General features: G+C 35.9%; 1 protein-coding gene across 1 annotated transcript in view; it reads left to right on the plus strand.

Moving 5' to 3' along the window:
- Positions 1-24369, plus strand: part of LOC5576189 (neuropeptide CCHamide-2 receptor) — a 165621-nt gene extending 141252 nt beyond the window's left edge. The window contains exons 4-6 of the mRNA XM_021852958.1: positions 287-459; positions 10520-10834; positions 23399-24369. Of these exons, the coding sequence (XP_021708650.1) occupies positions 287-459; positions 10520-10834; positions 23399-23633 (723 nt within the window). The 3' untranslated portion in view covers positions 23634-24369. The remainder of the gene's footprint in view (positions 1-286; positions 460-10519; positions 10835-23398) is intronic.
- The last annotated feature ends 693 nt before the right edge of the window (positions 24370-25062 follow it).

Below are 25062 nucleotides of genomic sequence, written 5' to 3' on the forward strand. Positions count from 1 at the left end.
TGTTCTATTAGTTTTGGAAATCTCTAGCAGCAACCTATCAACTTCAAACCGCAACTTTACCTTTTGAGTTATAAAAATATGTTCTTTATATTATGATAACATTTTGTCAAGATTTCGTTTATATAGTTCGATAAACATCCAACCATTACATGTTTTAACAATATTTGGTTTGTGATAAATGCATATATCTTGAGGATAATAATTCAGAATTTCTCAACTTCACCCCATTTTACGGTACCGAAAAGTTTCCATCTTAATCGTGCGGATTTCGAACTCTTATTTCCAGACTCGCCCAGTCACGGTCATTGTGGCGGTGCTCATCTGGTTGCTGGCGATTGCTTTCGCCATTCCCTCGGCAGCCATCTCGGACGTGGTGGTGGTGAAAATTGAGTCCAACAAAACCATCGAATATTGTTCACCGTTCGGACAGCCAAGCGAAAGCGCTACAGCTTACACCAAGTGAGTATCTGCCCGCTCTCATTACCCGGTGCACTGTGGGTATTCGGACAATCTAGCTGGCCAAAAATCACTAGGGAAATGAAAAGCGAATTTAGTACTACACCATTTAATTTCGCCAGAGTTTGTTTCCTTTGACGGATAGGGGAAGGGGTGGTAAAATGAACACCTTAAGGAAATCCTCCTGTTTCTGATAGAAAAATGAGGAATTTGTATAGTTCTATCGCACAACATCAAAAATAGGGATGTAATCTATAGCAGTGACATGAATTCAGACTAAAAGAACTAAATTTTCACATACTTTCATCGCTTTCAAAAAACGATGCAAATGTTCATTTTACCTGCACTATGTGGGTAAAATGAACAGCTGTTGGTGGTAAAATGAACATCATGCAAAAAACGTGAGCAAAACAAATATTTCTGAAATGTTTCATTGCCTTACCGAAAATACATCTATTATCGATTGTAACCCATTCAAAAAGAATTCTAATGGTATCAGATTTGACATCATATCATAGCGATATTCACCTCACTGAAAAACCTCTTCCGAGCTAAAAGTTACGTCAGTTCTAATTTTGAAACGTGGTTTTCTTAAATCTTAATTTTTGTTGATATTTTCACTTCAATTGACCTACATATCAATTCGAACACTCCGATTTATGCTCTAAATCGTCCGTGCATGATAAAAATTCATCGAAATTTGTTTTTTCTCGGTAAAAGGCACGGTGTTCATTTTACCACCCCTGTTCATTTTACCACCCCTTCCCCTACGCATATTTCGACCTCAATTGCAGACATCATGTATACGCGCTTCATATCAAGAGCTTGGGATCAGCTTGCCATGAGCGCACAAAAATATCCGCGCGCTCGAGCACGTGCCATGGTGAGACACATTTTTTTAGATCTCATGTAGCAATGTATTAGTTCAAACTATCACATCTGCACTGGCTCATGCGCCGTCTCATGAGAAAATCTCAATGTGACAGCACATTTGAGACCCGCAGGCGCAGATTCAGAGTAGATTAACATATTTCTCAGGAGCACATAAATGTACTGTCGAGCCTCCCACCAAACCGTCTCTCAGCTCATCGGAATCCTAGTGTGCTGCGCTGGACGGAGCCTCAAGATAATTCTAAAAGCGCGCGCTACGTGATGTGCACTCGGGGAGACTCGTCTCATGCGCTGCTCGGCGCTACGGCTCGTCATCGGTATCCAAGTTGTGAAACAACTGCTAAGTAACGAAGAACCTCTACAACTATTTTCGCTATATAATGCAGGTATCTAGATGGTCTACATCTGAGAGAGACTCGCGAAGAGGAAATATATCAACGTCATATGCAGCCCAGATTCGGCTGTCGCGAAACGTCAAATGAAGCCAACCGTTTTTAAGGCTAAAAAAGTAAAAAGTATTGTATTCAAAATAAACTGTTATCAAAAACCTCAATCGGTGGAGCAGCTTTTTCCAAAGTTGCTGATAAATCTAAACACAAGATTAGTTAATTCTAATGTCTGCCACGTTTGCTGGCATGAAATTTCACTCAAAAGGCTATTTATGATTCGTTGTAATGCAAACGCAATCATATTTTGCTGAGAGGTTCATGTGAGGGTTTGAACGGCTTGCGCATTATTGGTATAAACACAAAGTGGAATAAGAAAAAAACTCAGCAATCACAGAAAAAGAAGACCGTCTTTGCGAGTCTCGTCTCCGGTCTACATGATATGGTCGAAGACTAGCGATCCAAGAGTTACAATTTCGATCCTCGTTGAAAAATGTTGTCTTGACTTCAATTATTGCGCTGCGCTGACTTTTAAAAAGCACATGTGACGGATCGCATGAGACCGCAATGAGATACATCTCAAGAAAAATGAGGCGCACCAAAAAAAAGGTCACACAATGAACAGCGCGCCCGTGCGCTTGCAAGCAATGCACTATGGGCCAGGGACGCAATCTGGCGGGACAAAATTAATAACTCGGTAACGAAGCGTTTCCGGTATTTGGTGTCTTCGGCAAAGTTTTTTGTAACAACGAGGACCATCTACTGCCATAAACAGATAGTTCGTAAATCGTCCGCATAGGTGGCGCCACAATCTAACTGTTTACTTTGACGTTCTAGAGACTTGGTGTGTTCGGCAAAGTTGTTCATTTTGATCAAATAAACAACTCTCCCGAAGACGTCAAAATTCCACAGCCTACTGTTTTCGAGTTATTGGCATAATTAGAGAAAATCAGTGAAAAAACGATTTTTTTCACCGAATTTGACTTTTTTCCTAAGAACAATGTCATATAATATTTTTTGCTGATAAATATGTAACAAACGCAAGCTCTAGTGGAAAAAAAAAATAATAATACGACGCATAAAACTTATGAAATTATGAAAAAACTTGAAAAATAGAGCAATTTTTGAACCTTAATATCTCCAAAAGCGCAAAAAATCGCAAGCTCAAATTTTCAAGCAACATAGAGCAACACTTGATAAAACGGATGTCAAAATTTCAGAGAGGTATATTTTGGTGTTTTTGAGATTTTTTAATTTGTTTACGGTTTTCTTTTCAATACGCGATTTATATTTTCGTGGCAAATATTTAAGTGTATTTTAAAATTAGCGGAAAATTATATTTTATTATTTCATGAAATTATTATATCTGCTCACAGTACAAGCTGGCTATCGATTTCATCTTGAAATCGTTGGTACAGTTTTCCGGAAGCTCAAAATTTAAGTAAATCCGGTGATTAAACACATATTTGAGGTTAAACAACCTAACAGTTCTCAAAATCGAAGGAATCTCCAAATTAATACCTTTGATCTTAGTATCCTCTGTTTCGAAACATCCAAGGATCAACGCTCTTTCCGCTTTAAAACAAATCTACAAGCTCCGAACAAGAGTTCGTGCGCTCTGAAATTTTAGTATTTAGAGATATCGACATGAATATGCTTTAAAATTTGATTTTCCGTGTTAAAAGTAACACATTCACAAAAAAAATTGCTCACCTCGAACCATGATGACAACAATAAACTGACTCATGATCAAGTTTTTCATGGCATACTATATCATTTGAATTATTGAAGAAACACAAATATGTACCCAGTTTTAATCTATACTTTCACCATCAATACTCGATATCAACTCAAGGAACTGCTCTTAAACTGAATTTCATGGCTTCTATGATGGCTTTTTTAAAAAGTTTTCTGAAAGTTTTTGTTCTACGACTCGTTATTTCTTCAAGTCGATCGTCCGTTCTGATTCCTCATGGAAATTAACTGTATTGGAGTAATATAATCATTGGAAAAAAATGAAATATCTCAAAAACACCAAAATATACCTCTCTGGAATTTTGACATCCGTTTCATCAAGTATTGCTCTATGTTGCCTGAAAATTTGAGCTTGCGATTTTTTGCGCTTTTGGAGAAATTAAGATTCAAAATTGCTCTATTTTTTCAAGTTTTTTTCATAATATCTTAAGTTTTATGCGTCGTATTATTAAAATTTTTCCACCAGAGCTTGCGTTTGTTATATATTTATCAGCAAAAAAATATTATATGCCATGGTTCTTAGAAAAAGTGTCAAATTCGGTGAAAAAAATCGTTTTTTCATTAATTTTCTCTAATTTTGCCAATAACTCGAAAACAGGCTGTGGAATTTCAAAATGAACAACTTTGCCGAACACGCCAAGTCTCTAGAATGTCACAGTAAAAAGTTAGATTGTGGCGCCACCTATGCGGACGATTTACGCACTATCCGTTTATGGCAGTAGATGGTCCTCGTTGTTACAAAAAACGTTGCCGAAGACACCAAATACCAGAAACGCTTCGTTACCGAGTTATTAATTTTGTCCCGCCAGATTGCGTCCCTGGCCCATAGTGCAATGAGGTTCCTAAACCTAAGGCTACAGCACGTGCAAGGGAAAGGGATTAAGCCATACATAATACTGCCCACAAGCATGTTAAAAGGCTGACATTTTCATTCATTGCGGGTGGGGCTAGCTCTTGTGCTTTTACCACCGAAGAAGCATAGTCATAGACCGAAGCCGTGTGTTGCCGTGGGGTTATTGTACCAGGCAAAAATAACAGCATGAAAGTACTCCTAGTAAGCGCATGTGACGAGCCTCACGAGATGTCTCATGAGACTCACTCATCAGGATATATTTTGAACGTATCTGCATCTCGTGCCTCACATATCTGTGAGATGCGATATGAAATATCGCATGGCACGCTAGCTCATTTAGGTATACATGAGATATACGACACTCTGCTCAACTGTAAGGCCATCTTCAGTGTCATGAAAGTGTTAGAAAAGTCTAGTACACAGCACTAAAAACAACCTTTCAGTTGAGGTCGAAATACGCGTATCTGTCAAAGGATACAAACTCAACTGGATGTAAATAATAAAGTACTAAATTCGGTTTCTATTTATGTAAGGTACGGTGGGAGAAGTGTATCAGTGGGGTAAGTGGATCATTTGTTCATATTAAGCTTAAATACTTGAATATGTTGAATGTTTTTGCACCATTGCTTTGTTTTAGGTTGTATTCTTACGTCCACACTAATACTATTGCAAAACTGGTACTACACGTACACTAACACAAGCAAACTTGTGAGCCGCAAAAATTGATTTATTTTAAAATTGTTTTCTATAAATCAAAAATCCATTGTATCTCTGCCTAAAATTGAATACTATTAGTTTTTTCAACACATGGTGAGCATTTCAGTTCTAATTGAATGAATCACAATAAAAATATGTGATTTTTATAAATAAATACTAATATATTGGACATGGTACACTTACCCCTAGTTTTTAATGGGGTGGGGTAAGTGGATCAATTATTATTATTATTATCATTTATTGGCACACTGTTTACGAGAATTTGAATAACTCTAATATCCGCAAATGTTGTTTTCCTTTAATTTTTTTCATTTCTAGCTTAAATTTGTCAAATTGACTATAACAAATTTGAATTAATCCACCTAACAGTTTATTTTTAATCTTTCTGGTATAAAACATATAAAAGAATGAATATTGCAAAATTTAAACAAAACTTTACGTGGTTTATCTAAGCTGAGTTGCAAAAGAGCAAAATATTTGTTTCCTTCAATTGAATGCCTAATGTTGTACCTTATTTGACCTTATAAATTGTTCTAGACATATGATACAATTATATTCATCAGTAGAATAAAAAGATTTCAGTTTTTTAATAAAAAATTAATGTAATTAATGTTTTTAAACAATTAGTGTTTTTCGAAAACGTCGTTTGGAATAATCCTGCAATACTTCTGTATAACTAATGTGTATAAATGGATGAATTTCCTCCAAATTATTCTAGCTACAATTTTTTCTTTGTTCGAATTAGTTTGAACTAATGTATAAATATTTTAAATACTATTTTGATAAAATAAAGATAATTTTTAATTTTTAAACTCTCAAAATGTAATATTACTAGCACTATTAACAAGAACAAAAGTAATATCATTCATACTATACATAATTATCCCATACTAGTTTTGAGAATAGATTTTTTCGTCTGGTGATCCACTTACCCCACCATGGTGGGGCAAGTGGATCATTTGGTGCAATTTTTTAAGTCACTCATACTCAATACATAACAATTAGAAAAATCGAAACAAAAAACGATTTGAAGCACATTAGTCCCTCATTTGTTATCCACAGTGTCGCACCCTAATGGGACGCGATGCACCGACAGTCAATGCAGTCAATCAACAGTAAGCGCCGACCCTGGTCAGCTATCGTGAGTAGACAAAACAAAGTGGAAAGTTGATCAGCAGATAACGTGTAGGTGCTTTATTTATCTATTTCTACTTAAATCCTAATTTGATTTGTTTATTCTACCTTAATCTAGTATTTACGGCTAGTCCGAGTGTTTAATTTGTTATCCTACTTAAACTCTACGTAAACTAAAACACACAGCACAGGTAAAATAAGAACTTAAAACCATGCAAATCTTAACCCAAACTATGCACATATCCACAGCAATTGCGACATAAATCATTAAACTAATAGTACGGATGTTGTAGCTAGTACGGGCGAAAGTACCAACAGAAGAACACTAAACGTGAGTAACTAATTATTATACGGATTATGCATGCAACGACACAAAAATGAATTCCTATGTATCCCAAACACAACATATTAGCTATTAAGTACTGAACCCACAGTGGGCTGAATTAGCGTAATTAATGCCAAAATTTGAAATTAACTGTGAAATATTTTTTGGTTGTCTCTATTCCGCAAAGGGATTTTATAACGCTTCGTGAATAAATTGTTACGAAATCGGAAACCGTTCTGTCTGTTAATCCGTCCGTCTGCTTGCGCAACACACAGAAAAAAGTTTGAATTACATTATTCACGTTAGCTGTACATAACAATGAAGTTAACTACTGATTTTTCTGTATCCACTTACCCCACGGTACCTTATTTATTTTCCACTTAATAGCTCGCAGATAGGTATACTGTCAAAAGTCAGTTTTGAAATTTGCTCATATTTTGAAACATTGTTATACATTTGACATACAGATAACAATATTTCAAGATATGAGAAAATTTTAAAACTGACTTTTGAAAGTATACCTATCTGCGAGCTATTAAGTGGAAAATATATACATAAATAGAAACCGAATTTAGTACTTTATTATTTACCTATTTACGGATTTCACGCCAACTCGACAAAGGGATTGGCAGCACCCCTTCAGAATTCAATGAAACTTTCTGGGTGTGAAGACTATGTGAAACTAAGATACTTTACATACTTTGTTTTTTCAAAATCGATCTAGACTAACATTTGGAAAGGGTCAAAGTTTTTTTTTATTTTTTTTATAAACCCGTATAACTCGAAAACGGTAAGACCTACAAAAAAGTGTTGTATGAGGGACTGTCGTGAAATTTCCTGACGTTTTAGAAAAAAATATTGAAAAAATAAGAACACATTTTCTACACTGAAAAAATGTTATTTTAAATTTTAAAGTCGATTTAAAAAAACGGCCATTTCAGATTTTGATCATCCTTAAGCAAAAAGTAATTAAATTTACTGAAAGTCGTCCATACATTGCAAATTGGCCATATTTTAGGGAAATTTTTTTTTTCTAAATTCGAATTTTTCAAGTCCAAACTATTTTCAAAGATTTTGTTTTAAACCGTCAAATTTGATCGTGTTTTCAAGTGATAAATTTGAGTTTGAATCAGAAAATATATTGTATTTTTTATTGAGAAACGGAATTATACAGTGATTATGTTTTTTAAATGAAGGCAATCAATGGATTTCGCCTCTGCCTATGAGAAAATCAACTCCGTCTAACAATCCGACGGATTATTATGGTTTGAAAGGTATCACAACAGTACTGCAAACATTGAACAGTAATAACCTTATCCATACCCCATTAATTTCTCTTCTAGAAAAAGTTTTGTGAAAAAAAAAAAACTTACTAAACCTAACTGCGTTAAACGCCAGATGAATAAGAAATAATGAATATGTTTGTATTGTTATCTACCTAAAGAAAGTTGATAAGCTCATAACTCATGATGTTATTTGCAAATAACAGTCTTCTTTTCTACGAAACAAAAAAGACTCCTTAAAACAAGGTTAAATACTGGTAATTGACGACTTTTCTGAAAATTATAACGCTGCTCAAGGATATCACTGGAATAATTCTCAAGCAACGATACACCAATTCTAGATTTCCCATAAAAAGATAATAAATTGGAAAATGTTAGTTTTATTATAATATCAAACCCATGACACAGTAGCAGTTCAGCTATTTATATCAAAATTGATAAATTTTGTTAAACAAATCAAAAGTTATTTTTAAGTCAGATGGAGCTGCAGCTCATTATAAAAAAAAAGAAATTGTCAGCTTATGTAATTTCAAGAAAATACATGGATTGGAAGCAGAGTGGCACTTTTTTGCCACATCCCACGGCAAAGGCCCCTGTGACGCTATTGGTGGCACTCTCAAGCGAATGGCAAAAAGAGCATGTCTTGCAAAATACTATGGAAACACAATTGAAACTCCGCGAGAATTATTCGACTGGGCAGTGAAACAAACTGATTCATGTATCACCAAATTAAATTTCTGTTATATATCTATTGAACAATATGTTAAAATGTCAGAGGAATTGGTGGAACTGTTTGATAAGGTTAAAACTGACCCTGGTACCCAAAAATATCATTGTTTTATGCCTATTAGTGATACACAAATTGCAGCCAAACGGTTTACCAATTCAGAGGATGAACCAAAAATATTCGATTTATTCAGTAAAGCCCAAAAATAATGTAAATATTCATGTGCAGATACTACGTTTTAGGATATATAGCAATAATAAAAATAAAAACAAACCACGACTTTTTTCATAAGCATAATATTGACCCTTTCCAGACACCTGTTAAGATTGGCTTTGACCAAATAAGAAATTAAATATTATTGTGATATCTTTCCAACCATAAAAACCCATCGGATTGTTAGACGGTGTTGATTTTCTCATAAGCGGTATGGTGCGAGATCAATTGTATTTTATTAAAAAAAAAAATCCTGTATAATTCCGTTTTATTTCTTTTAACTACTCCCAATAAAACAAATATTATCTTTTTTGTGATTAAAACTCATTTATCACTTGAAAATATGATCATACTAGACTATTTAAAGCGAAACAAAAATAAAATAAAAAAATCATTTTGGACTTAAAAAAACGACGTTAGAAAAACTTTTTTCTCTAAAATATGCCCAATTTGCAATGTATGAACGCCGTTTTTTTAAATCGACTTTAAAGTGTTGAATAATTTTTTTTTTTCAGTTAGAAAATGTTTTTTATTTTTTCAATTTTTTTTCTAAAGCGTCAGGAAATTTTACGACAGTCCCCCATACAACACATTTTTGTAGGTCTTACCGTTTTTGAGTTATACGGGTTTTAAAAAAAAGTAAAACAAACTTTGACCCTTTCCAAATGTTAATCTAGATCGATTTTGAAAAAAACAAAATATGCAAAGTATCTTAGTTTCACATACTTTTGACATCCAGAAAGTTTCATTGAATTCTGAAGGGGTGCTGCCAATCGCGTGTCGAGTTGGCGTGAAATCCGTCAATTCTTATGCCGAAAAACACACTAAAATCTGCATTACACTCACATGCATTACACTCAGTGGAGTAACTGACACTGAAGAAGACTGCACGTGGTAGTCGAAATACGCGTATCTGTCAAATATAAGCATTTAGGAGCGGAATTAAAAGGTATACGGTACTCCATCTATTTTTAAGTTTCTCTAGAAATTATACTTAAATAGAATAAAATAGACCAATGTCTCCTTCTTCGAAATTTGTTCAAAATGATTAGACACATAAGCTGCCCATACTCGCATAACAGTCCCATACTATATGGGATTTCATATATAAATGGGACTGTTATGCGAGTATGGGCAGTAAGTTTGTTGGCTATAAATTTTCAACAAAACTGATTGTTTCCAAAATATTTGCATAATATTTTTTGCCATTTTAGACAAAATGAGAGATTTTTAATAAGTTTGTGTTTCAGTCATTTGGGGTTGGGTGAAATTCATGTTATCTCTAAGCTGCGGGGAAAATTTCAGGTCAATCGAAGCCGAGGTTCAGATTTGTTGACTATTTTGTATGAAAAATGCGTGTTTTATTCTGTCCAGTGTTTGAATAAGAGAAAACCTTTATTTTCGATTTAAGGTGTTATCTCGTTTTTTCTCATATTATTTCTTTTTCCTTATGTCTGTTTACAGATTTGTAGGGTAGTTTACTATGAGTGGGACCTTAATGATCCTAACCTTTCATTCTTTCAAGGATTTGGCTCTGCTATTGATCAATACTGTCTTTGCCTTCATCATTAATTTTGCTATGTTTTATGTTTTTAAGTTCATTATTCCACACCTGTTCATTTGTTTACATGCGAAACAATATTTCAAACCCGTAGCGAAATTTTATTATTACTTTTGGCCAGCTAGCTCCGTCAAATACCCCTTAGTGCGGCGATTATCCTTATCCGGTTCATTAACACTTGGTTTCCATCTTTTCCCCCTCGAACAACCACCCAACAGATACAAAACCATCATCAATTCGGTCATTTACTACTTCCTTCCGCTGGCCATCATCGGCATCCTGTACATCCTGATGGCGTACCGATTGCACGTCAGCGCCCGGGACATGCCAGGAGAGAACGCCGGCCCGCAGAGTCGTTCCCAGGCCAGGGCCCGGAGACACGTGGCACGGATGGTGATTACCTTCGTGGTGGTTTTCATCATCTGCTTCCTGCCGCACCACGTGTTCCAGCTGTGGTTCCATCTGAATCCGAACTCCCTGTTCGAGTATGACGATTTCTGGCACATCCTGCGGATAACCGGCTTCCTTTTGAGGTAATTGGCAATAATGGTTGTCGGGGATTAGGGGCGGTAGGGGTTTTCGGCGCGCAGTGGGAGTCAATTAGAGGTGAATCACGGCAGCTAGGGGAGACATTGGAGCGTTGATCAAGACATAAGATTACAGATATTGAGCAGTTTCAGCGTCGCGTGTTTGGGTAATCAATTGGTGAAAAAGTTACACAGCTGATTAGTATGAAATTGTGATTTATTGAATTAAATGCTCCAGAGGGGGTAATCAGAGAGGTTGCTAGACATAGGAATTAGCTGTGCGTGATTTACGATTTTGGACGCGATAGAGATGGTCGTAATTCAATTATGTGCGTTTGGAATTGTTATCTGATCGTTGTCGATTTAAATATTTGAAAATTGAATACAACCTGTTTGTTTTGAAATAAAAATGTCCAAGGGGGTTGTGCGTTGATTAATTCGTCTATAATTACACGCTAATACAAACACTCTACGAAAAAAAACTTCAATGAAACACTTTTGAAAAGCTCCCAGGATTTTTCATATGAACGGCAATCGAGCGAATTCGACAAATTCTAGAGGTATTCAACAAATCCCTCCAGAAATTATTTCAAGAAATCTCCTACAGATTTTTTGAAGTTAGGACAATGTATTCCACTCAATAGTTTTTTTTTTTAAATTGCATTATTAGTATTATTCCAAACATTACATTAATTTCTCATATCTAGGTGTTCTGTGTTATTAGACAAAACTATCATCCTAATTTGGTAAAACAAATTTAAGATTTAATTAATATTTTGTTAACAACATATTACATTTCATTTGCCGTAGCAGTTCAGATTTTTTACAGGTGAGTAGATTTCACCTGTTTATAAGAGAAAAAAAAACGCTTTGAATATACTTAACCTAACTTTACCTAAACATATAACGCATTAATCGTGGCAATAGAAGATTGTAACGATTTTTGCCTGAAATTATTGATTATTTTATTTGACATTTGTTCCAATGATTCAACATTGGATATTCTATGTAACTCATTGGTACTATACCAGGGAGGAAGTTTCAGAATCATTTTCAAAATTTTATTTTGAACTCTCTTCAGAGCTTTCTTCCTGGTATTACAACAGCTAGTCCATATTGGTACAGCATACAACATGGCTGGCCTGAAAATTTGTTTGAATATCAAAAGCTTGTTCTTAAGACAAAATTTGGATTTTCTATTAATAAGGGGATAGAGACATTTTACATATTTATTACATATGGCTTGAATGCCCTCAATGTGATTTTTGAAAGTTAAATTCTTATAAAGCATGAGCCCTAGATACTTAACTTCATCTGACCAATTTATTGGAACCCCTCTCATCGTGACAACATGTCTACTTGAAGGTTTCAAATAAAGAGCTTTTGGTTTATGTGGGAATATTATTATTTGAGTTTTGGAAGCATTAGGAGAAATCTTCCATTTTTGCAAGTATAAAGAAAAAATATCCAAACTTTTTTGCAATCGACTACAGATGACACGCAGGCTTCGTCCTTTGGCGGAGAGGCCTGTGTCATCGACAAACAAAGATTTTTGGCATCCCTGAGGTAACTCAGGTAAGTCAGATATGAAAATATTGTATAATATTGGTCCCAAAATGCTGCCTTGAGGAACACCAGCTCTTACAGGAAGTCTTTCAGATCTGGAGTTCTGATAATTAACCTGAAGTGTACGATTTGACAGATAACTTTGAATTATTCTAACAATGTATATTGGAAAATTAAAGCTTTTTAATTTCACAATCAAACCTTCATGCCAAACACTGTCGAATGCTTTTTCTATGTCTAGAAGAGCAAGACCAGTAGAATAGCCTTCAGATTTGTTGGAACGGATCAAATTTGTTACACGTAAAAGTTGATGAGTGGTCGAATGTCCATGGCGGAATCCGAACTGTTCATTGGCAAAAATTGAATTTTCGTTGATGTGGGCCATCATTCTGTTCAAAATAACCTTTTCAAAAAGTTTACTGATGGAGGAAAGCAAGCTGATTGGACGATAGCTAGAAGCTTCTGCAGGATTTTTGTCTGGTTTTAGAATTGGAACAACCTTAGCATTTTTCCATTTGTCAGGAAAATATGCTAATTGAAAACATTTATTAAATATATCAACTAAGAAGATAAGCTACTTTCTGGAAGTTTCTTGATGAGGATGTTGAAAATTCCATCATCGCCAGGAGCTTTCATGTTTTTGATTTTTTTAATAATAGTTCTCACTTCTTCCAAATCAGTCTCCCAGGCATTTTCGAAAACGTTCTCTTGATTGAGAATATTTTCGAACTCCTGAGTAACTTCATTTTCAATTGGACTAGTAAGTCCTAAATTAAAATTGTGCGCACTTTCAAACTGCATAGCAAGTTTTTGAGTTTTTTCGCAATTAGTTAGTAATAATTTGTTTTCCTCTTTCAATGCCGGTATTGGCTTCTGAGGTTTTTTCAAGATTTTAGATAATTTCCAAAAGGGCTTAGAGCCGGGGTCCAATTGAGAAATCTTATTTTCAAAATTTTTGTTTCTTAAATCTGCAAAACGTTTCTTGATTTCTTTCTGCAAATCCTGCCATATAATTTTCATAGCAGGATCGCGAGTGCGTTGAAATTGCCTTCTCCTCACGTTTTTAAGACGGATCAAGAGTTTAAGATCATCGTTTATAATCACGGATTCAAATTTACTTCACATTTTGGAATTGCAATGCTACGGGCTTCAACAATGGAATTTGTTAAAGTTTCAAGAGCATTGTCAATATCAAGTTTAGTTTCTAAAGAAATGTTAACATCAAGATTAGAGTCAACATACGTTTTATATATATTCCAGTCGGCTCGTAAATAATTGAAAGTGGAGCTGATAGGATTTAGAATCGCTTCGTGGGATATTTGAAATGTAACTGGGACATGATCTGAATCAAAATCAGCATGAGTAACTAATTGGCTACAAAGATGACTAGAGTCGGTTAAGACCAAATCAATCGTAGATGGATTTATAGAACAGGAAAAACATGTGGGGCTATCAGGGTATTTAATTGAGAAATATCCTGAAGAACACTCATCAAATAAAATTCTGCCGTTGGAATTATTTTGAGAATTATTCCATGACCGATGTTTGGCATTAAAGTCATCAATGACAAAAAATTTTGATTTATTGCGAGTCAATTTACGCAAGTCAGTTTGGAGCAAATTAACTTGCTGTCCAGAGCATTGAAAAGGCAAATATGCAGCTATGAAAGTATATTTACCAAACTGTGTTTCAACAGAAACACCTAAAGTTTCAAAAACTTTAGTTTCAAATGACGAAAACAGTTGATGTTTTATACGCCTATGAATGATGATTGCAACTCCCCCACATTACGATAAACAAAAAAGTTAAGATTTCTTTTGAGTTTAGATCCAGGTTTCAAATACGTTTCGGTAATAACTGCTATATGCACGTTATTAACCGTAAGAAAATTAAACAGCTCGTCCTCTTTACCATTCAGAGAACGAGCATTCTAATTTAAAATATTTAAATTATTATTTGGATCCATTAGAAAAACGTAATCCAATAACAATTTGATTTGTAAATTTTACACCTACTTGGACTGCTTCAGTCATAGTGGTGGCTTTGAACATTGCATCAATCATTAGATTCAATTGTTCAGTTAGAAAATTAAAATCAGAGGCAGACATGTCATGTGATTTCCCATTGGAATTTCCGGTAGACGAAGAAGCGGAGTTACCTGTGGCGGTAGGGTTTTTTCCATTTGATTTGAAACAAGTAGAATGGGTACCCATAGATCGAACAGGGGAGGAGTTCAAATTACCTGGTACGCTATCGGCAAAGGATTTACCGTGGGTAGATACATTCGAAATTGAAAGATTCGAACGGCTACCCGACGGATTAAAATTAGTTTGTGAATGAGCATGATTATGATCTTCCTGATGGGTATGATTCATGATCAAGCGATCGTTAACTGAAAAATGAGCATTGTTCGATACTCTACCAGGCAAATTGCAGAAACGACCGTTATCGTAACGGATATTATCTTTCATCTGCCTGGCACGAGCCTCAATGACCCTTTTGCGTGAAGGGCATTCCCAAAAGATAGCTTTATGAGGGCCCTTGCAATTGGCGCATTCAAACTTTCTGGTATCTTCTTCCACAGGACAGACGTCCTTAGCGTGAGAAGAACCTCCGCAAATCATGCATTTAGCATCCACGGCACTGAGTGGGGTTCTGGTAATTTCCTCCAGGTTTCTGGAAATGTTCCCATGTCACACGGACATCGAACATAAGTTTTGCTTTTTCTAAAGCTTTAATATTATTTAGTTCTTTTTTGTTAAAGTGAACTAAATAAAATTCTTGAGAAACCCCTTTCCGAACAATGCCAGATTGGGTTCTCTTTTTCATAATGATTACTTGGACTGGGTAAAATCCAAGTAAATCATTTATTCCATTTTTGATCTCTTCAGGTGACTTAGAGTCACTTGAGAGACCTTTCAAGACAACTTTGAACAAACGTTCAGTTTTGTCGTCATAAGTAAAAAATTTGTGCTTCTTCTCTTCAAGATGTCTGAGAAGAAGTTCACGATCTTTAAGAGTTTCGGGCAAAACGCGACAGTCTCCTTTCTTTGCGATTTGGAAGGAAACCTTGATTCCCCTAATGGAGTTCAAGATCTCCTGCCTAAATCCCCCAAATTCGGAACAACTGACCACGATAGGCGGCACTCTTTGCTTCCTCACTTGAACAAAGCGCCTGGGCTAGAGGCTGCTTCGATTTGGTGTTCGGAAAATTTGTCTAGAGCATCGAACTGATTGCTCATTTCGATACAATTATTCATTTCACCCTTGGAAGAAAGTTCGCATTCCGGGGAAGCGTCCTTTCTTCCATTCTTGCCACGTGTAGTGACAGTTTTAAAACCCACTTTTTTGGAAGGAAGTAGTGAATTCAGAGATTCACCCTTCCTTTTGTTAGTTGTTGATACCATGTTTAGTTAATAAACGAAAGAAGACGTGACCTTCGAGAGGTTTTTTCCCAAGATGGTGTCCAAGAAGGATTACCACCGCTAGCTTTCGCCAACGGGTCCAACGAAAAATCGAAGGCACGGGTCCAAACAAGGATCGTAAAGGGATCAATAGTAGAAAAAATAGTACTGAAAAGTACTGTTTTAGTAGCACTGAAAAGTACCGTTTTTAATTTTAGCACTGAAAAGTACTGTTTGTGTAGCACTGAAAAGTACTGATTTATTGCTTTAGGTAGTTTTTAAGAAAACTTCCAAGAGCAGAGAGAATTTGTGTACGCACAGCACGAAGGTACGATGCGCACTGAAAGTTTCATCGATTATATTGTGAAAACTTGATAACCCTATATATGACAATATTTTAAAATCACAAAATCCATGTATCATTGCAATAAATTTCAAACTTTTGTTAGGATCGTAATTTCCTTGAATTATTCATAGTTTTGTGAAACTGTTGTAGTTCTTTGAAAAATATCAAAAATGTTCTGTAAATATATTTATTTTTATAACTATAAATATTTCAAATCTTTTAATTGATCTAAAGGCAATCAATAAATTGCAGAAGAAATTTAAGAATTTTGTGAATTATACAAGATTTTGTTTAAATGTTGTAGTTTTTTGAACAAACAGCTATCAACGATGTTCAGCAAATTTGTTTCTCATGAATATACAAAGAGTTTAAAATTATAAAACTGATGAGTCATTGCGATATATAAGAAATTACTGTAGAAAACCTATATTTTTCTGTATTTTTCAGTATTTTGTGAAAATACTGTAGTTTTCCGTACCGAAATTTATTATCAGTGTTCTGCAAATTTGATGGCCTTAAATATAAGTATATTTTAAGATCATAAAATGTTTGGGTCATCGCGATAAACTTCAAGTTATAGTTGAAAATGCATTTTTACTGTATTCTACGCAGTTTTGTGAATATATTGCAGTTATTCGAATGGCTAAAAATAAAAAAATCAATGCCAATTGTTTGGCTACGCTAATTCAATCATCATACAATAAAAAATCTAGAGGTTATCGCGATAAATTTCAAGTTGCACTCTTAAAAATAATGAAAATTACTCTAGACGTAATTCTGGTTATGACTGAATGACACATGATGTAAATGATAAACCGACACAAAAACGTGTCCTTGAAGATGTATTGAACAAAAAATGTAATTTTACATGTTAAAGGACACAAAAACGGTGCAACTGTGATCGACAATTCCAGAATCAGACACTAACGTATTTGAAATTGGACACTAATTTACGTAATTCGGCTCGCTTCTTTTATGTGCATCCCAAATGACGTAAATCACATTATTTTTTGGTACTGTGTGTGTACAGGCATTGGCAAAATTTCGTTTTTTTTAAGGACGTGCTCCGATATTTAAGTACTACATATCAAACAGTAGTTCCCAAAAATATTTCAAAAATCTATCATGAATCTAGAAGCCCATACATTTCTGTAGGTACCAAAATTTTGTAAATCGGGCTTAGGACAGCCGAGATATAGTGGGTGGAATTTAGCGTTCCAACTGATTTTGAGGCTTCGTCGTCCGTGTAAGTGACGAATATCTTAGGCGGACAAGTGTTAATAAATTACAGGAACTGAGATTCGTAAGATTTACCGATTAATCGGTAGGAGATTTCTAGAAGTATTGCAGAGAGCTCTCCGAAAGAATCTCAGAGAAATTTATGGAAGAAACACAGACTCATTTGCTGATGAATTCCTTATAGGTATCCGGAAGAATCCCAGTGGAATTTCTTGAAGAATCCTAGAGTGATCCAATTTATAATTAAAGATGAACTTCCGGATGAATTCCAGAGCAAATGTTGGAAGAATCCCAGAGGTAATTCAAGAGTAATTGATTGCTGTCGAAAATTTTAGGCAGAATTCTACATAAATTCCAGAAGAATCCATAGGGAATTTCCGTAAGTTACAATATTGACATATTAGATACATATAATATATGTACGCTGGGGCCTCATTTAGCCTAGTGTTAAAGTTCGCGGCTACCAAGCAAAGCCATGCTGAAGGTGTCTGGGTACGATTTCCGGTCGGCCAAGAATCTTTTCGTAATGGAAAACCTGCCACACGATATACGAATGCGAAAATGGCAACTTGGGCAAAGAAAGCTCTCAGTTAATAACCGTGGAAGTGCTATTCACAAAGCTGTGAAGCAGGCTTTGTTCCAGTGAGAACGTTATGCAAAAGAGAAGGAGAAGATTAACTTAACTTAGCAAATTTAAAGATAAGATTTATGATATTTTCTGTAAAGTTGTAGATTTTGACGAGATGAACAAGTTTGCTAAAGACAGTTTTTTGTGTAGGACTACTAAATTTTCAGTTGAATAGTTTTGAATTTTTCGTCGAAAATTTTACTTTAGTAGAATAATTTTTTCTTGAAACCTAATTGATATTTGACAAAATATTCAAATCTATATGTTAAAATTTATGTTATGTCTTATGTGCCTCGAAAATTTTGTTTGAATCGGTCCATAAATAATTGAGATCTTGCTCATCGAAGTCGATCATTTTGTTTGAAAAATATGAAAATTGCAAATTTTTCAGCCAATATTGTACATACAGTATAGGACATTTTAAATGCGGGTGCAGGTTGTTAGGCCGAAAATTTACTACTATTACATATGGTTCACACATTCATCTGTGTTTTTTCCTGCTTTTAATCAAAGGCTGTTCTTTATATTTATATTACACGGCGGATATTGTGGGCTTCTTAGTAATGCAAATTATTCTGATCGAAAACTTACAATCCATTCGACCTGAAAATTCATTCGGCGGCTTCTCGGTAGTGCAAATTATACGGACCTATCCCTGTTAGTTATCATTCGACCTTACGGTTCATTAGAACTATCGGTCATTTTTGGCATATTGACCCTTTCGGCCTAACGACCATTTCGGCCGCACGGCATTCGAGTTAACGACATCCGGCCTATCGGCATTCGGCCTAAAGGGATAGAAGCTACATATCCGCCGTTTTTCAACCGATTCTTTCTTCTGTGACGAACTACAAATTACCTCAATTTTTTATAGCTTTTGATAATTTTTTTTTGTGAAAATTTTGAAAATGATTCAAAAGTTATTTTTGTTGCCAAAATTCAACCTATCTGTAACTTTTGAATCAATTGTTCTCAAATAACTGTTTCAATATTTATCATGAATTTAGGTTCGTTACAGAAAAAAGTTAAAATAATTGTCGAAAAACGGTGGAAATACAGCTCTCTCAAGTTGATCATTTTGTATAGGAAAACGGTGTTGGTGCATTTGAAATGTCCGATACTGTACATGCAAAAATAATCTAATAAAATTTATTAACGCTTTCTCCTAGAGTTTCAAATTTGATTTATTTAAAAAAAAACAACAAAATTTAAAAAGTTAACCTTCGGGCTGTCGCGCTGTTGTACTTTGTACAACAGTTGTGATTTATGTGCCATCATTTTGCAACAAAGATATGTATCGACACCTAACCAAGATGGATTCCTCAAGAATCTGCTTAAGAACAATACTCGACAGTTTTATTTACAGTATGGCCCTTTATAATGCGGTAAAATCAACAAATGTACATGGAAGTCGCATAATAATGAACGCACTATGTACGGTTCGAAGAAACCACAGTTCACAGTTTGAAATCGTCATATCTTAAAATCCAGATAATATGGAAACTTGGGGTCTTTATTAAAGTTGTTCTGGAGGTGAAACGCTATCTGATGGTTCCTCATTGAATTCGGAATTTGACCGCTAGGTGGCACTAGTGGACATGGAAGTTTTACTTCTGTTTTGCAGATATTTCAGGATCCTGACTATTTAGAAAGATGTCGTCTTCGGCAATCTTGTTTAGTAAGTTAAGGACTATCATTTTTCGAGCTAGTTGATTCAAAATTTTGCTCCAGGCAGCGCTAGTGAGCATGAAACTTTTGCTTGCAGATATCTCATGAGCCTGACCACTTAGAAAGATAGCGTCTTCGGCAAAGTTGTTCAGAAGCTCAGGGACTATCATTATTTCGCAAAATCTCGAACTTTAAGGATTAAACAAAGAAAGATTTTGAGCTACTGAACAACTCGGCCGGAAACACCATCTTTCTAAGTGATCAGTCTCCTGAGATATTTGCGAAACAAACATTTTATGCTCACTAGCGCTGCCTAGTGGCAAAATTTTGAATCAACTAGCTCATACAATGCAATGAGTTACAGAACAGGTGGCGCAGTTCCGTATAATAGTGTGTGTGACAACTGTATAAAGTTGAAAATGACACCTAACACCAATACATCGCTGATCTTGCCTACGTCACTATTTGTGTTTACAATTTAAAATCCCTTGACGCGAAAGCAAAAAGTACGCGAGTTCGGAAGTTTTTACACTTTTTTTTCGTATAGTTTTAACAATTTCTGGTAAATTTTGATAGAATTCCGCAGTGTGTGCAAGACATTGACACAGGAATCGAAGAACAGTGATATGCACAAGTGCATAAGTTTTCACACTTTCTCCAAAGAACCTAGCAAGCGATCGAAGTGGGTGACATTTTGTGGGCTCATCAAAGATCCGGGTACATCGCTTTATGTATGCTCCCAGCATTTCACATCTGACGATTTTGTGTTCAATGCTTCAATCCGAAAATCGTTGACAGGTGCAGATCGAAATAGTCTGGTCCGAGGCGGTAAGATTTCTTTGTGCAGTACTAAGCAACGTAATGCCAATTACAGCTTTTTCCACCATTCGTACTCCGGAATCGTCATGCGTTGAGAGTACCCAAGTAACCAGTAAGCACGATAATGCGGCACGGTAACAGCATTATATGCGCATATAGGGTAATCATTTGATGCATGTCAGTTTTATATACGCATATAATGCTATTATAATGCCAGAAAAGGCGAAATAGCGTGCCATTATAGTGCCAAGATATAACCGTGCTTCTCTGCACCACTAATGCTGATATAAGACCACGTGAGAAACGTCAGTTGTTTTCGCCAGGTTTTCAGGGCGAATATTTTGTGCTTTCGCGTACGCAGCCAGAGAGCTTTCGCGTATGCGGCCAAGCAACTGGTACACTAGGTAAATAAATAAATGAATGAAAACGGAAACCTCTAATAGTATGCAAAAAATGTAATAAAATGATACAGATAGTACTTCTCCGTATTAGACATATTCGTTTTGGTAGTTTTCATCCTTTTGAGGACTTGCAATTGCCACATTTGGTCTTCGTTTTATGATGATGAAATTCCTCATTTTGCGTCTCGAACCTGCGACACCCGTATTGTTGAGTTGTTGTTATGCTCCTTTGCTCCTACGGCCACATAAGATGAATAGTATTGGAAAGAAAAGTGACCAATTTAAACCATCACTTTTCCCCGTCATAAAACCTGCAATTGTAGTAGTGAGAAGATTTATGTTTGCCTCCCTCTTACCACTATATGCAAACACAAAGTACGTGGTATATCTGTCAAAACACTGGATGGCATTTAAACATGCCCTGTATTCGAATATAAAGCCAATATAGTGCTTATTTAATGCCTGTATGCATCAGGCTTAGAAGCATTAATGATGCTGTAATAGGGTTTCTATGCAGCGGAAGTGCTGTTATAAGGTGTGTAAGCATTTGTGGTGCTATTATAATGCATGTACGCATCTATGATGCTGATTAAGGGCTTATTATTAGTACTTATGGTTACTTGGGTAGAGGTCGTTCCCAACGTTATCAACGGGCGGAAGAAACTTGTGGCTAACCTTTTGCAAAATCACTGTTCACTGGAGGCGGAGAAATCGAAAAACGTTAATAGTAGAAAATGGATCTTCTTGCGATGTTTCACCGTTCCAAAAGGAACAGAACATACGTGATTCCGACTCAAACATGGATGTTTTGTTAGAGGCGATGGAGCTGGCCAATCCCTCTACCGCTACGAAGTTCAGGTATTGATAGCCTGAACGATTCCGATTGGTCAGAGTTCGTCAGTCATGATGGGCTCAATTCTACTCATGTCATGTTAGACGAAGTGGTAAGATTGGTAATGCTGATAACACTACGAACCCTGATCAAACGCAAGCAAGATATTAAATCCAGCCAATGACAACCAAGTATGTACCTTATTGTTTCTGAGCATTGTTTCACCACAGTGTTATTTAATAACGTGTTAATCTATTCATCTGCTCAGAAACAACAAGCAACACACTTGGTTACTAATAGTTTTTACGGCGTCATCAAAAAGTATGCATTAGTTATTTATACAGATGGAATACCCTATTTCGTGCTAGGCAAACCTCAATTAAATATATGATTATTTTGAATATTTTTATGTCTATTGTGTTGAAATAGTCCAACGATAAATACAATAATCAAAAATCATCTAGTTCGAATTAAATTTCATGGTATGAACCACTTTTTTTTATGTTACATTCAATTTGTTTCAAATATCCCATATCTACTCGTGCTTTCAACCAAATAGTGACGTCACCACTTTTTTTGGTTACCAATACATATGCAAATCATGGTCTTCTTCACCTGTACTGTAGCTCATTGCATACAATGATAGTCCTTGAGTTACCGAACAACTTTGCCGAAGACGTCATCTTTCTAAGTGGTCAGACTCCTGGGATATTCGCAAAACCAAGGGTGTTGTACAAAGTACAACGCGCGACTACTCGTGTTACAAAAATTCGCACGACGACTGAAAGGTTAAGGCCTATAATGGTAATTGGTACATTCCTTGGCAAATGGCACTTTCTAGCGTTTTCTGGAAAATATCGCACAATCGTCAAATCGTGTGATCCCTACAAGAATGCGAGACTGCTTCTTCTTCTTCTTCTTCTTCTTCTTCTTTTTCTTTTTCTTCTTCTTGGCATTAACGTCCTCACTGGGAAAGAGCCTACTTCTCAGCTAAGTGTTCTTATGAGCACTACTTCCACAGTTATTGACTGAGAGCTTTCTTTGCCAAAGTTGCCATTTTCGCATTCGTATATAGTATGGCAGGTACGATTATACTCTATGCCCAGGGAAGTTAAGGAATTTTCGATTACGAAAATATCCTGGACCGGGAATCGAACCCAGACACCTTCAGCATGGCTTTGCTCTGAAGCCGCTACTTGGCTAACGAAGGCCCCGAGCGAAAATATCAAGTGAAATTATTAGAAAATTCGTCAAGAAATTCCCAAAGGAATAATTCAAGGACTTAACAAATTTTGGAGGAATTCTTGAAGGATTTCCCTTGAAGGACTTTCGAAAATAATGCTGGGTGAATTGAAAGAATTTTTAGTGAAATCTGAGATTTTTTGGTTGAATTTCAATAGAAATAATTGCAAGAGTCTTCGAAGGCATTCTGCAAGGATACATTTTTCATCCCCATCCCCCTTTTGGAATGATTACAGTACAACGGTGTTTAGTGTTATCTACCATTCTACACTTTGTATCCCGTCATCAAGCTACACTATTACCAGAAAGGAAATTGTCACAAAAATGCAAAACTGCAAGCACATTTTCCTCGCATCACACATTTCGCGCTTCTGCCCTCATGCACTAATGCTCCGTATCCGTTTGTTAATTTTTCCCCGTCACAGTTTTCTCAACTCATGCATCAACCCGGTGGCCCTGTACTGCGTTTCCGGCGTATTTCGGCAGCACTTCCACCGGTACCTGTGCTGTCGGCAGATGTCCGTTCAGCGGCGCATCGGCATGTCCTCGGTTGGCAATGCTTGCGAAACGAGTTTTGTGTCGACGATTCGACGCTCGCAGCATAACCACAGCATCCGGAAGTCCCTGTCGGTTCACTCGGTCCAGAGCACGAAGAGGTGAGACAGCGTGCGGCTGATGGTGTATTTCCAGGATGGCCATTCCGGTGGCAAACGTGGCGGTCCAACCATACGGAAGTAAGTGGCGAAATTAAGTGAGAAGATAGGTGGGGGATAGCGAACGTGGGGGCGAATTGTGATTTCTCGTGCACATAGGAGGAAATTAATAGCTCAAATTGAGGGACCGACCGTTCAATTCGCGTTTTGTGTTAGAGAAACGTCATTCGAATCATCTCAATGGAAATCAAAAAGTTTATTGGATGGTTAGAAGTTGGTAAAAGTGGTCATAGATCAACAATAAATTGTATTTGCTTTAAATACTCTGAAAGAATCTCTGCCAATAAGAAGTGTTATGTTTATGGTTTTACGTAGTATCATAATTCAGGTTCGAGCTCACGGTGCTTAATTTACCAATATTACCAAAACGAAAAAAAAAGCCATCATAACTTACACAGCCTGTTCGGACAACTTTGGACCGTTTTAAAAGAAACCGTTAGACGTTATTTTGAGTTACACTCGTTAGAAGAACAGTTAAATCATTGCATTTCTATACCAAAAACCGTCAATAATATAAAAAAATTCCTATTGGATCATATCTACATGGTTACTTACAGAATCAAGCGTTTTGAGGCACTATGGAGTTGATATTATTTCATAATCATAAACAAATGCCATTTTAAAACATACAGTGCTAGACAATACATTTGCTATTTTTCGATTTTTTTTTACAAAATGGTCAACTTTGGGGGCTTAGAGTTCATTCTCGTTTTCTTCTTGGCATTACGTTCTCACTGGGATAGAGCCTGCTTCTCAGCTTAGTGTTCTGATGAGCACTTCCACAGTTATTGAATGAGAGCTTTCTTTGCCAAAGTTGTCATTTTCGCATTCATATATCGTGTGGCAAGTACAATGATGCCCAGGGAAGTCAAAAAAATTTCCATTAGGAAAAGATCCTGGACCAACCGGGAACCTCACCCAGACACCTAATGCACAGAATTTTAGTATATGTTTTTAGTCCACTTCTAAGTTCAAAAGTAATAACGATTTAACTTAAACGAATTTTTTGATGAAAAATTCAAAACAATTTATCAGAAAATAGGAATGACTGTTATATATTATAACATAAATCTTAGTAAAAGCAGGCAAGACGTTTAAAAGAATTCTTGAAAAAAAAATGGTACAATCGCTAAGTTGTTTTTTCTGGGAAATCATTACTTTTCTCATTTGAAGAACTCCTTGTAGTAATGGACAAATTCAATAAGAGCTCCCTGGAAGCAATAAATGACGAATCTAAACCGATTTCCAATTATCTGAAAAATTTAAACTTCCAAGATATACCAGAAATAAAATCATCAGATAAATCTTAAAGAGTATATTTGAAATAAGTAAAGTAAATCGTAAATTAATCCCTGGAGTTATTGGTTAAGGAATAC

This window comes from Aedes aegypti, chromosome 3 (genome assembly GCF_002204515.2).
Source record: "Aedes aegypti strain LVP_AGWG chromosome 3, AaegL5.0 Primary Assembly, whole genome shotgun sequence".
Classification (NCBI taxonomy): domain Eukaryota; kingdom Metazoa; phylum Arthropoda; class Insecta; order Diptera; family Culicidae; genus Aedes; species Aedes aegypti.